General features: G+C 37.9%; 1 protein-coding gene across 1 annotated transcript; it reads right to left on the bottom strand.

Annotated features, from left to right (window-relative positions):
* Nucleotides 1–399: 399 nt before the first annotated feature.
* Nucleotides 400–12764, bottom strand: si:dkey-16l2.16 (ras-related protein Rab-35). The gene is made up of 7 exons (XM_063903974.1): nt 12587–12764; nt 9521–10317; nt 7480–7530; nt 4450–4573; nt 3927–4051; nt 2678–2802; nt 400–2381 (listed from the first exon to the last, which is right to left on the bottom strand). Exons 2-7 carry the CDS (start codon nt 9573–9575, stop codon nt 2232–2234), a joined length of 630 nt encoding a protein of 209 aa, XP_063760044.1. The 5' UTR covers nt 9576–10317; nt 12587–12764; the 3' UTR covers nt 400–2231.
* Nucleotides 12765–13323: the final 559 nt, after the last annotated feature.

Below are 13323 nucleotides of genomic sequence, written 5' to 3'. Positions count from 1 at the left end.
AGAGCCCGGGCTGCTCTGATTGGTTAGCTGTAGCCCTGTTAGGATTGGTCAACCCTTTAGAGATGTCCCGCTACAACGGAGGTGTTTCAGGCAGGGGGGGGGGGGGGGGGAAACTTCAGGATTTGAGCTTTTGCAGACCATTTACATGCACAAAAAAACTATATAATATATAATCAAACAAACTACAGGAAAGGGAAAACACCAGAAAGCACAATAGGGCCTCTTTAAACTCACTTTGTGGAGCTAACACGTATAGATTCCATTTAGAATGATGCTGCAAAATATTTGTTTTACTTTGACTACTTTAATGAGAATCTAAGTGTTAGTCTTAAGGAAGTGGTTATTTTCTTAAATCGTTGTCCTGTAGGTTAAAACAAAGAAATCATCATACAAACGGAGTCTGGATTTATTGCTTTATTTGGATTTGGACACGTGCTAGGCAACAGAGATTTTTATTAAAAAAACAACAATAACATACTAATAAACATTTTGGGCCTGTACTGCACTGAGGTTACACACACTGAAGTCTTTAAGGCCCGACTGAATAAGGCTTACGGAGCCATCACACAGGTTAGTGTGAGGTTACACTTTAGTAAGGACTGCAGCCAGTTCCCTTTCAGTGGTAAATAGGTTTACTGTATTAAGACAAAACTAAAAATAAAACATTGGCACATAAACAGTGGTTTACTAGTGCAAAGGTAAAGGACCGTACCGGAGATTTGATGTCTTAGCTCATACACCACAATCACACACTTATAAATCCAATGCCATCTAAAAATAGGACTGCCTAATATATCGATATCATATCAATACTGCGACAACAGACGGGATATCGTCTCGATTTGGATATCGTGTTATCTTTTCCTAGTGTTAAAGGCTGCTTCACTTACAATTAATTAACGAAAATCTCATAAATATATGTTTTGTGAACGCACCGGTAGCCAATAACGTCTCAATGCCCGGGTACAAACATTTAAAGGCAGCAGTTGTATCTCTGCAATATTTAAACATCACAGTTGCAGGGAAATACAGTCAATGGTGTTCTAAATTTTCACTTTTGCACTATGTTCTGGAATTTGAATGAATTAGGAGAGTTGCAGGTAGGACTTTAATGCCACTTCCTGTGTCCATTTTGTTTTCTATAAATTCTACAATAGGTTATTGTGCGTAGTTCTCCAGTACATGAGGCCTAGACAACACTGCATCTGTCATGTAAATGGCTTAACGTGAGTCACACACGGTCACTTCCTGTTGGCCGCTTGTGGAGCGATCACTATGAGTCAATATTTAGATGTAGATGCCTTCAGGTCAAAACACATACACCTGGCATCTGTCCAACAGATTTAAACACTTGGAAATGTAATGCAAGAGGTCAGAGGTCGCCGAAACGTTGCGATAACCTTGCACGCCTAAATATCAACATTTCAGATTAGTCTGAGCTTTCATTTGTAGAAACTAGGTTGATATGTTTTAACGGAATATGGATTAGATAAAACATCTGGTAGCATCACCTGGGAATTATTTCACCCATGTTATTTTAAATTAATCTAGAAACTAATTAGCAGGTTAAAAGATGTTGAAAAGTCGTTAGTAGAGTCCTGTTTCAAGCTAAGTAAGTGTATGCAAATGAGCTCTACATTTATACGCCTGTACGATAGTTTTCCTGTGTTATTGGGAGATTTTAACCTAAAGTTTGCACTGACGAAAAAGAGCAAGGATAACACTGGTTTATAGAGAGCATTTTCAACAGCAAATCTTATTTGCAGTTTTCTGAATGACCAAGAAAGATAGGAATCGCTGCAGCAATCCTCTTGTTATTTATTATTTATACTACTACTTGCATTTGTTGTTCCTATTCTCCTCATGAGAACTCTTATTGCTGTTTCTGCTCTGACACCTGAAGGGCATGCATTGCATTTCTCTTATGCGCTAACAGTCTGGTCTAAGCGCTGCTCCCTTTGAGTGCCGTCTAGTTTTGTGTGATTGTGGTAGTAAATGGGCTAAAATGTCATAGAGAACCCCCAGAGTGATCCTTTAACTCATTTACCCTCCAGGCTGCTACATGCAGTCAGTGCTGACAGACTGTAAACCCTCTGCCTCAGGTCCCCTCTCTCCCTGCAGCCATTGAACGCCACATTTCCAAACGTCTGCAGCTTTGACACGCAGAGAGCTCTTCTCCCTAAGGCACGTTTTCCCAATCTTGTCTGAATGCTCTTTGTGGTGGAGTCTGTTTAGCAGCATTTCTTCCCTCTCTTCCGGCGGTCCCGGTCTCTGTGAGAGTTGATGTTCACCGTGTCTTTCTCCCGCTCTCGCTCCCGCTCCGCTCGGTTCTGGCTCTGCTTCTTGGCCCGGAGCACCATGTGGGTGAAAGCCATGAACATCTGGACACAGCAGGACGGGACATTTTAATGAATAGTTTTTAAATTGAAATGTATTGTGATTTTATAGATAGGAAATTGTTTCTTTCTAAGTTGAAAATAATAATATAAAAGAAACATAAAAGAAAAGTAAAAAATGATGATAAAATGAAAACTTGTTATAAAGAAAAGGATATAGAAAGGGTGAACTTAACATTAAGATGTATTTTAGGTTTGATGTTGAATACCTGGGCCAACTACCTGCAAACATGTTTATATATAATGAATGTCTAGAATATATGAAATAACATTGAAGTTACCTCTTCTACATTTATGTTTTCTTTGGCGCTGGTCTCGAACACCCGAACCCCCATCGACTCCCCAAAACGCATAGCATCCTGGGTATCCACCTGTCTCCGGGTGGGGTCGTCACTTTTGTTTCCCACTAAGAGGAACACAGGAAATGATACTATTTTTCAGGTCGGGAAACAATTTCAACTTTTGATTATTTTCTTCTCATTGCATGAAAAGACTAAAACGATCTGGGACTTGATCCTTACGTTTGTATTGTACTCTGCACTCTCTGCTGTGGTAATCATGTTAATGCCCCTGTTGCAGGATGTCTGATTCCGATGCCTCTACTCCAAAAAGCATTTAAACAAGTAATCTTATACTTTGTTGTTGCTGTGTTTCTAATATTATAATAACCGGGTTGAATTTTCTTTTAGTATTTTATAAACAGACTCTTTTACCATCAGTAACTTTCAACAAAAAGAAATCTTGGCTGAGTTTGAAATCACAAACCGACTGCTATTCGATTAAACCAATGCTGCACTATCGAGTATGGAATGCTTTGACATGACTTTCATTCTCTTTGGATAACTGGACTTTTACTTCACTCTGTACATTTATATTTAATGTAATATTTCACTCATGCACACGTGATGTAAATAATATCCTGCTTTTAATTGGCCCTTCAATTGTGATTTATTGGTCGGATAGTTTATAGATTTTTTAGCGTAACGGTCAACTTGTATATTTTCTATTCTCTAATGCTGTTTTATTTCTATTTTGAGATGTTCACATTATAGAATTGCTTATTTCTTCTCTTAATTTCTATTTATGTACAATGCTTGTTTTTTATGCTGCTGCAACATAAATCATTTCCCAATCCGAGATCAACAAAGTACATCTTGTCTTATTAGAAAGAATTTCTGAGTTTGAGATATGCATTTACAAAATAATAACAAATGATGGCAAGTGACTGGGAAGAGTAAAGCAAAGAGGAAAACAATTGTAAATTACAACATAGTTAACAGCAAGATATTTCATCATTTTAATTTGCCTTAAAATAATGCTGGAAAATGGCATGATTTACGTTTGATTTTATATACTATTACTCTATTTTCATTTCAACAGTAGCTTTGTGATGGCTGTCACTGTGGAGCCTCAAGTTGCCAATCAGTGAACTGCAGTGTAGAAGGTTGCCGGTCTGAGCCTTCGAACAGTCCACCGTGCAGGGCACATGAAATACATTCTTTTAAACTCACATTTATGCGGTTCACTTACCGAGGATCTTGCAAACGTTGTCGCAGTTCTGGGAGATTTCGTTTAACCACCTCTTAACATTTACAAACGACTCGGGATTTGTCACGTCGTAAACAATGATGACCCCGTGGGTGTTCCTGTAGTACCTGCACAGAGAAGGATGAATTAATGAAGTGAAACACCATCGGGTTAAAATGAAAGATAAAAAGACAAATCTAAATACGGAAGGAGCTTGTAAAGTAAATATATGGAATGGAAAAAGTTGAAAATAAATGTAAAAAACAAGTTTATATCCTTGGTGAAAATGGAAGAAATGTGATAATTAAGTCACGTATGAGAATAACTAATATTAAATTCATTGTTTTCTTTCTTTTTTCCTCCTTCCTTCCTGTTGTTATTTTATGTACTTATTTGTTTTGTTTGCCCTGTAACAATATTTCTTCTTAAAATGTATATAAAAACTGAAAAATAAACAAGATAAAATCAATTAAAGTGTGGAAAACTCCTGAAGATAAAACCTAGTTTAGGTGTGTAGGATTATTACGTTGATGTGATGGTTCGGAATCTCTCCTGCCCCGCCGTGTCCCAGATCTGTAGCTTCACCCGCTCTCCATCGATGTCCACCGTTCGGATCTTGAAGTCCACTCCGATGGTGGTGATGTAGCTGCCTGCAGGACACAGAGGACAGCATCAGACCGACAGAGAGCCACAGCCTGTACAGCATCTGCAGCCGGCACCTGGCCTGCATGCATCAGTCCATTCCTCACGATGAAGACAGCAGAAACGAGCCGGGACATTTGCAGTAAAATGAGACCCCCACATACAGAGGTTAGACAGCAACAGACAAGAAGGGAATATCTCCGGGGGTTTCTTCATGGGATTTTGTTGTTCCAGCAACATATCATCACATTAAAAAAACTAAAAGTAAACATTATTTTATATTACAGTAATTATTTCAAATGATAACACAAACTAGCTGCTACTTTAAAGGGGGCCTATGATTGTTATTTTCAGGTTCATATCTGTATTGTGTGCCTCTACTGGGACGTTTACATCCTCTAATGTTCAAAAAGCTCTTTATTTTTTCTTTCCTCATACTGCCTGTGCTAATACATAAGCAACATAATTGTTTTTACGGAGGTATAAGAGCTCTTTCTCCCTCAATGATTGAGCATGAACACAGTTTTCTAGACTGTCACTTCTTCTCCTTTTTATACTTTGGTACAGATCATGCTGGAACCAGCAACAGAAATGCATCAGCAGATCTAAGTATGGTAAAGCCTATTTTTGTACATCCTGCGTGAATTAAACACTTGACAAATAATCCAATATTCTTCTCATTTTTAAGGACTTCAGGGCAAAATAATCAAACCAGTTTGTAAGTAAATATATAAGCCAACATATATCAAAATAGAAACAATGTAAAAACATATAGACACTTTTATATTGTTTTGATGATATACTGCAGAGGTCTTCAACAGTGGGGTAAAACAAATATTGTTTTACCCCACAAATGTTAATGTCTTTAAATACACATTAACATGTCCTGCCTCGGATAAATCGAGGCAGGACATTTTATCTTTCACTCAGCACAAGACTAGCCTAGACCTGTCCCGCCAAACTTCCTGTATACAAAGAGGAGGACCCACCCCTATCGCTGCTGTGCCAATCACGAGGCCGCATGTTACAGGCTGGCTGTCAGTTTCCCTGTGATTGGCCGAGAGCCTACTCAGTCCCCAGCTGACTAAGATCACAGATACAAGGACAGAGCTGCAATATTATTGAAAAGAATATACCTTGTCTGTTTTTGAGAAAATAATTATTGTTTTGCAACTTAGAGATGTAAGGTTCGGACCTGTCACTAATGTGGGAGTATGTGTTCCCTCCACAGATGGCTTGAGGATCACGATCCTTTCTACATGTGTGTTTAAAATAAAACATGGATCTGTGTATTATTTTAATAGCTCAGTGTTGTTGCTCATGCAAGGTGCATGTTTATAAATGGCAGTGGCACAGCAAAACTTTCACATGTTTAAAATAAAAACATGAATACATGAACCTCTGTATTATTGAGTAGATTAGAATGCACAATAACAGGGGAGCTATGTTTATATGTGGCCTCTCCATCAGTTTGGGGGTCTTTGGCCTGAAAAACATTGAAGACCCCTGATATACCATCACCATAATGCCCAGGGCTATCCTACAGTAAAACGGTATCTTCAAGGGAGTCAGTGTTGAAAAATAGAGGGGACATCAGTGGGGGTCAGGAGATTTCTTCTACAAACACAATGTTTGGGCATGTGATGAGTCAAAGTGATTCATTACAAAGATCAGAAACTATTTAAGAAATGTTTTTAAGTCACTGATCATTGCATGTAAGATTTTGGTAATTGTGCAAATACATGTTTATGGAAGTGCTTTAATTTGCGAGTTAGGATGCTAGGTATTCAAACACTTAGCTTTGAACAAGTAGGGACCAATCCACCTCGTCATAAAATGTTGGGGACATGGCATCCCCAGTGTAAATTACACCTATTCAAAAATATTTGCCCCCAAAATAACTGTGTTGTGTTCAAGACCTCAAGAAATCTGCCAAATGAACTTAGCCTTGAATAGTATATGTTGAATATGTAATGAGAAACGTTGAGAAAGTCTTTCTATCCATCGACCCCCCCAAAATGTCTGCATGTTGTCCACCTTGTTCCTCCCTGTGGAGCTGCAGGCAGGTTAAGACAGCTCTGTCTAACCCAGCAGAGATAAGATGACTTCACCTGATAAAATGCTTTTAATTCTCTGCCTCACTGTAGAGACTGAAGTGTTTGGGACTGTAGCTCCTTAGCTCAGTGAAGTGCCACTTACACATGTTTATTAAACACACACCTGTTTAGTCCACACATTTATATATTATTACAGCATTTATTATTTTTCAGTTTAGAAGTAACCTTGAGATTATATTGTTTCAATTAACGTTACATGGTTTCTCCTTTGGTTTCTATTGGAGAACTATGTTGTAAGTCTTCTCTAAGTTAGCATGTTAGCCTTTGGATTGGTGCGTTTCATAGATCAATAAAATAAAGAAAGAAAGAACGGTCCCTGGCAGAGCAGCAAACATAGCTGCACTTTTCAGTCATCCAGTGGACATTTTAAGGGTCATATAATCTATATTTAAAACATTTTTAGACCTAAAAACCGTCACCTTTGGCCCAGATTGCCACTTCTCTCACATCCATTTCAGTCTGGTTCTCATTTCGGTTCCTCTTTTACACCATCAAGCATCAGGAAAATGTGTTTTAATATATAAATGTATATGTTCTTAAAGTATTCAGTATTTAATCAACTGTAAAGTATTTCATTTAACATTTTGTTCGTTTTATATGTATATTTTGTTCTTATTCCTGCACTTTATTTGCATTATTGGCGGCACTGAACAACGCTGTACTGTAGCTATTGTATATGACAATAAAGCTTTTAAATCTTGATACTTTGGCACTCTGGGTATTCCTACAAATAAATAATAGCTCTAGTTTGGAGGAATTTCCTGTCATTGGACTTGCAGCAGAGGTTGGAGACTCACCAGAGAAGGAGTTGTCTGCAAAGCGGAGTAGCAGGCTGCTTTTCCCCACATCTGAGGGAGAAGCACATCACAGATTAGCTCATATATAACTGCGTCGAAATTAATGTCACCAATCAGGGACAGACGAGACAGTCGTGTCTATTTTTACTATCAGAAACATCAAGAACATCTCCTCCTGAGTGACAGTGGTGGTTAAAATGCAGGGAGGGGCAGGAAAACAAAACAAAGGTTAAACTCGGGCTGGAGATAAAGACATGGTTATGAAGAGATCACTCTCCTGAAAACACATGTGCTGACTTGATCAGAAGAGACTTGATGAACCAGAATGAAGCAGAAGCATGCTGGGAAATACAGCAACAAAATTCAAAGCTACGACAGAATGATACGTTCCTCTGGATTATTATTTATATGTGCTTAAGTCAAATTACTATGTTTTTATTCTTTAAACTACTACGATTATTTCACCCGGATTTCAATTCAAATATATTGTTATTTATACTATTTAGTTGCAGAACATGACAACTGGTGAAAATAACTACAAAGATGCAGTGTTTAAACCATATGCAAAGAAATGTTTGGTGGAATAACCCTGATTTCATCTCCATTTGTCTGTGCTGATTTTAAATCAAACATCTCTGGATGTTTTTGATTGGCAATATTTATTTTTTTACATGTAGAGATAAAGATTTAAGAAACATTTGGAGTGGTCTCATTTTTTTGTATAAGTAGAAACATTCCAGAAAATTAACCCAAAATAATGGTGTTTTTTCCAGAGCTGTGCCCTGTACAGTACAACTCACAACTTATTGTTTTACCCTTGAAAACCAAAGCGTCGCTGCAAGATATATTGAAATCCAATGCAATACGTGGTTAAAACAAGTCTTAAACAGCAGAAGTGTTGCATTTACTGAGTGGCTGAAGGTCTACAGGTGCATGAGATGTGCACCACGTCACATGAAATCTGAATTTTCAATATTGATCATTTATGTATAATAACTTTGGAGCCCCCAGAAGGGAAAAATGCCCCACAGTCAGAATATTACAACATCAATGAAAAATGGTTAACATTGACAAGTTAAAACAAGCTCAGTTAAGCCTGACCTCAGTCAGACATTGTAAACCTCTGACAGCCTGTCTGAAAACGTTGTTTAGCAGCGTGGCAGTTTCAAACTTGCTTTAAAACAAACAAGTGGCTGAAGCGCTTTGAAGCGCTTTGAAGCGGTTAACTGCACCGTTTTGACAGTAGGGGGTTTGAAAATGGGCTAAAACTCTGTGGGACATTTCTTTGAGGCAGACAGAGTTTATGACAGGTATCGCGTGATCTTGTAATTCTCACGTGATCTCGCAATGTCCCGAATCTAGCAAGGTAACGTCATTTAATAACATTTTCAATTAGGTTTATTTCATATTGGTCAGCTTTTTTACTTGAAAGATGAGCAAAAGCTTCAGGAAGTCTTACTTCAGTTGCTAAATATATTCACCTAAGTCAGGCCAGTCAAAACATATGACCTGAAGAAGGTTATGATGGTTGCTTTTGTGTTTTAAAAAAAGGTTTGGCAAACAGAAACATGGTAAAACTGTTATCAGTTCCCCAAAATTGTACATTATCATTAACTTGCATTTTTATGACAAACATGCTTGGAAAGAAACATACAGCTTATGTTCTTAATCATGTTGTTGCAATGAAATCAGATCAAATGTGCTTATTTTGTTACTAGTTTATCCAGTATTGTTTCCAGCTGATCAAAAGGTTAAAATGTGTTTCTTTTCTTTGTAAAAACTCTGGTGTTTTAGGCTTTCATTTATGTGCAAACTAATGACTAAGATGAAACATACAGCTCATGTTTTGTCAATAAAAATCTACTTTACTTCTTTTGTAACTGGTTTCCTAAATGCCCTTTAATTGTGGGTTTCCTAAGCATGAGAAAAACCACTAATTGCAAGGTGCACGTTAATGCTGTGTCTCTCTTGTGGGACTCCATATAGAACGTACTTTGACTTCAGAATATTTAACATTGATAAAAAGCAAAAAGGCACTAACTGGAGTCTCCGATGATGAGCAGTTTGAAGAGATGATTGTAGTCCTTCCCCGCCATTTGGAAGGCCTCGCACTGTATTCCCAAGTCAAATCAGTTTCATAAGAGGAGGTGATATTCCTGATCTCCCCGGTGTTTCCGTTTGTTATTCCCTCCTTATGCTACGAGCTCAGAGCAGCACGAGAGTTTGTCCAAAAATCACAGGCATTCCCGCGCCAATGAGACGACATTCCAGTTCAATTTCCTCTGCAACTTTTTTGGGGAGTTTTGGTTCAGAAGTTCACATAATTTCTGTTAGGATTCACGATGAGAGCACAGCCGTTTCTGGAGATTTCTGCATTTGTGATTCATGCTGAGAGTGGCCGCGTGGTCGCACCTTAGTTCCAGTTCCACCCGATGACACTCCAGCTGGGGATTTCCAACGAGTTCTAAACACACTCACTGATTTTCTGACATCCACAGTTGTGTCAGTGAAGGGTGTACTCTCCTTTAATGCAGAGGTCTATGCATTCAAACCATTCAAACCAAGCATTTGGTGGTTGTTGCTCTGACAAGCAAATGGACGGGTGTTATTGCACTGAAATCCACCACCGCTTACTCATTAACTCCATGCCTTTTTTTTTTTTATAAAAGGGAGAAGCGAGAATCCGAGACGTTCCTCTTTCTCTCTGCAGTTCAGTCGTGGTTACATCTGCAGAGGTTCTTTTAAGCCGCTCCTTTAATTTCAGTCCAGTTCCTCTGCGCGATGGGTGAAAAGCCAATCCCACACAAGGAGGGTTATACAGTCCAGGTTTACAAGGTGCTAAACAGAGAAAAGAAAAGGCGGTTAAAGGATAATAGAAAGAAATACACCGGTGCTGTCATTGAGAAACCATTTGAGATACTTGTACATGAGTACAATTTTGAGATACTTTACGCAGTGTATTTACTTAACACTTGACAATTCAATTTCTTTGAAGATTCAGATTAATTATACAATATAAACAATTATTTATGATTTATAGTATTACATGAATGATTCCTTGATGACATCACGAGGTACCTGGCACTATATATACTTCCAAAAATTAAAAAATGGACCAGAATGCATGCCAATATTTTGAATGCAGGAGTTTTACTAGCCACAGCAAATTTTACGATTTTATTTTGTTAGTTTTATTTAAGTAGAACATCTGAGTACTACTAAAAATCCCCGCATGTGCTTTTTATTTATTATTTGTATTTAAAGCCAGATGATTTTGAATGTTTGTGATGATCTGAAGGATGAAGAATTTGTTAATGTGTTTAAAGAATTCAACTTAATCTAAATAAAATATTGAGGAAGATGCTTGGATCAGCTGGAAAATGGATCATCACAAAGCTGAAAACAGGGCAGCTTTTCTGAGGATGTCATACAAAGTTCACTATTAGGAGCCAAGTGGTTCACACAGGACAGTGACTAACCTACAAACATGAACTGCTCTAATAGACGATGATGCACTGCAGATTGAACTGGCTAGCAGTAGGTACAAACATCTACTGCAGTATAATGCATCAAAATGCAGCAGGTATATTAATCCAAATATTGACCGACAGCAAACATGATGGTGCACAATCCATACATTCTTGTTTAACTACATTTACCTGATGCATACTTTTACTTCAATTGCACTTTTAATTAAATACTTTTCCTTGCAGTGGAGTCTTTTCACAGTCTTATACATGTTATTTTACTTCAGTTAAGTACCTGGACATTTCTTCCCCCACTGCCCCTGTGATTATCAGTTATGTCTTGAGTGTTGTATGCACTGTGCCCTTCCTTACCTCCCTCCCTGCTCCTCAAACAACAGCTGAGTCACTAAATATAACTTCCTCATCCTGCTAAATCCACCCCCATCTTAAATCTTAGCAGGGTTAGCTAGGTAGCACAAAAAAAAAAAGATTTATAGAGTGCCAATGCGTTTCCATGACTTGCACTGAACAGGGAAGTATAACGTGGAGTTTGGCAGCCTTTTCCATGAAAACAGGAAAGGCTGCTGCTGCCCATTGAAATAAGTAAAAGGGAATTTGCTAATGGGAGTTAATAGACACAATGCGTTACATTTTGCAAGGAAACATAAATGGCTGCTTAGGAAACGTGTCATTTAATGATTATCTGTAACTCATAAAAGGTAAACACCTTCACAATACAATTACAAATGGTGCTATGTCTCACATTAGTCATCATTCAATTCGGCTTTGTCTGATAAGTACAGACTTAGTTATTGACTTAACATTAAGGCATAATTATATATCTGGAAAAGACGAGTTGAAGTATAGTACCTACAAATTGAGAATATGAGGTTTAATTCTCTTGCCACTGGGTTCGAGCACTTGAGGGTGAACAAGCAGATTCTTTTCCAATATTTTGAATGCAGTCTGGCGTAAATGTCTAACAAACACCAGAGGAATGAATCAGCGGCCACAGGTCAACCAGAACACTGAAATGCAGAAGCTGGTTTACAAAAAGGCCGAGACTTCATTGATTTTTAGAGCTGCAATGCAATAATATAGTTATACGTGAGCCGCTAAAGCCAGCTCTGTGTGTGACACTGACTCGCAACTTATCGTCACGCCAAACTCCACAAAAAAATATTTTATTTTTTAGGAAATCAATGGAATAATGATACTTTAAGGCTTTAAATAACTTTTATGGTTATTAAATTAACTACTTGACAGGGTGTACTTCAATTCGGCACACTTGAACTATGTGTACGCTGAAGTATTCAAATTGTCACCCAAGTTTTTACTCCATAACGTTACGGCATGTAATAGCGAATTGAGTATTATTTTTTACAAGTTCAACATGGACCACGACAACCGGAGGAGAAACAATGGCATAACAATAGACAAAAATCGCAGTTAGTGTTTTAAAAGTTCTTCGTCGCTGCTAAAGAGCTAGTAAACTTTAAAACTTCCAGATTTTTCTATCCAGTCCGGGAGTGACGGTCTCTGGGCCTCGAGCTGACTTGCTCCCGACACCAAGACGTCAGGAAACTTCACACACCCCGGAGAAACTTTGGACTAGACTTTACTAAAGACATCACACTTACTTTGGTCATTTAGGTGTACTTGTTGGTTTGTCGCAGGGTCTTGTTTACATATCCGTGGTAAACGTTGTTTTTGTCCCGGTGGAGTCGCTGGTTCCCCGGAATGTCTCGACCACACCTGCCTGTCTGCAGCTGATGACCCACTCTCATCATCTGAGGCTGCCTTCAGGTCATGTGGGAAAAACCTACACCGGGCAACCGCTGTGTACTGACGGTCCTGCTTTTGTTAAATTCAATACAAATACGATGATCTTAAGACTGTGTCATCTGAACGTTTGTAGGTTTATTTTGGATATTATCTCAAAAAGGTCTAGTATTTTAAATCCACTCTCCGTATGCTTATTAATAATTTTGCATTCATAAATGTTAAGTTGCTGAAGTAAAACTTAAAACAATTGTATGTATTCCTGCAAATAAATTCAACTGTTTATATTTAAATATTGTTTAACAGTTTCATTGTATTGTTAACTTGTTTAAAATAGAATAAAAAACCTATGTGCCAACTCAGAACCCTGTTGCTAGATCTTTTTCATATACATCTTTTTACTTAATTTAGTCCATGTCACAAAAAAAATTAAAAATAGACTTGGGTATATCCTTAAGGCTGATTAAGCCATCCAAAGTCAAACACAGACAAACATATGAAGAAACAAGACCCAAACCATTTTTCTAATTAAGAATTGTAGAACGTGATGTTTGTTTTAAATGAATGAAGAAACATCAAACCTAATACGTGATTG

This window comes from Eleginops maclovinus, chromosome 16, assembly GCF_036324505.1.
Source record: "Eleginops maclovinus isolate JMC-PN-2008 ecotype Puerto Natales chromosome 16, JC_Emac_rtc_rv5, whole genome shotgun sequence".
NCBI classification, from domain to species: Eukaryota; Metazoa; Chordata; class Actinopteri; order Perciformes; family Eleginopidae; genus Eleginops; species Eleginops maclovinus.
The sequence above is the reverse complement of the archived record's forward strand: the minus strand, read 5'-3'. Positions and strand labels throughout refer to the sequence as shown.

Excerpts from the sequence above, each read along its gene's own strand:
- si:dkey-16l2.16 (XM_063903974.1), bottom strand. The coding sequence starts at position 9,575 with ATGGCGGGGAAGGACTACAATCATCTCTTCAAACTGCTCATCATCGGA. Across the intron at positions 4,052-4,449 it reads TTCCGAACCATCACATCAAC|GTACTACAGGAACACCCACG; the intron begins GTAATAATCCTA and ends TTCTCTGTGCAG. Across the intron at positions 2,803-3,926 it reads CAACGTTTGCAAGATCCTCG|TGGGAAACAAAAGTGACGAC; the intron begins GTAAGTGAACCG and ends TGTTCCTCTTAG.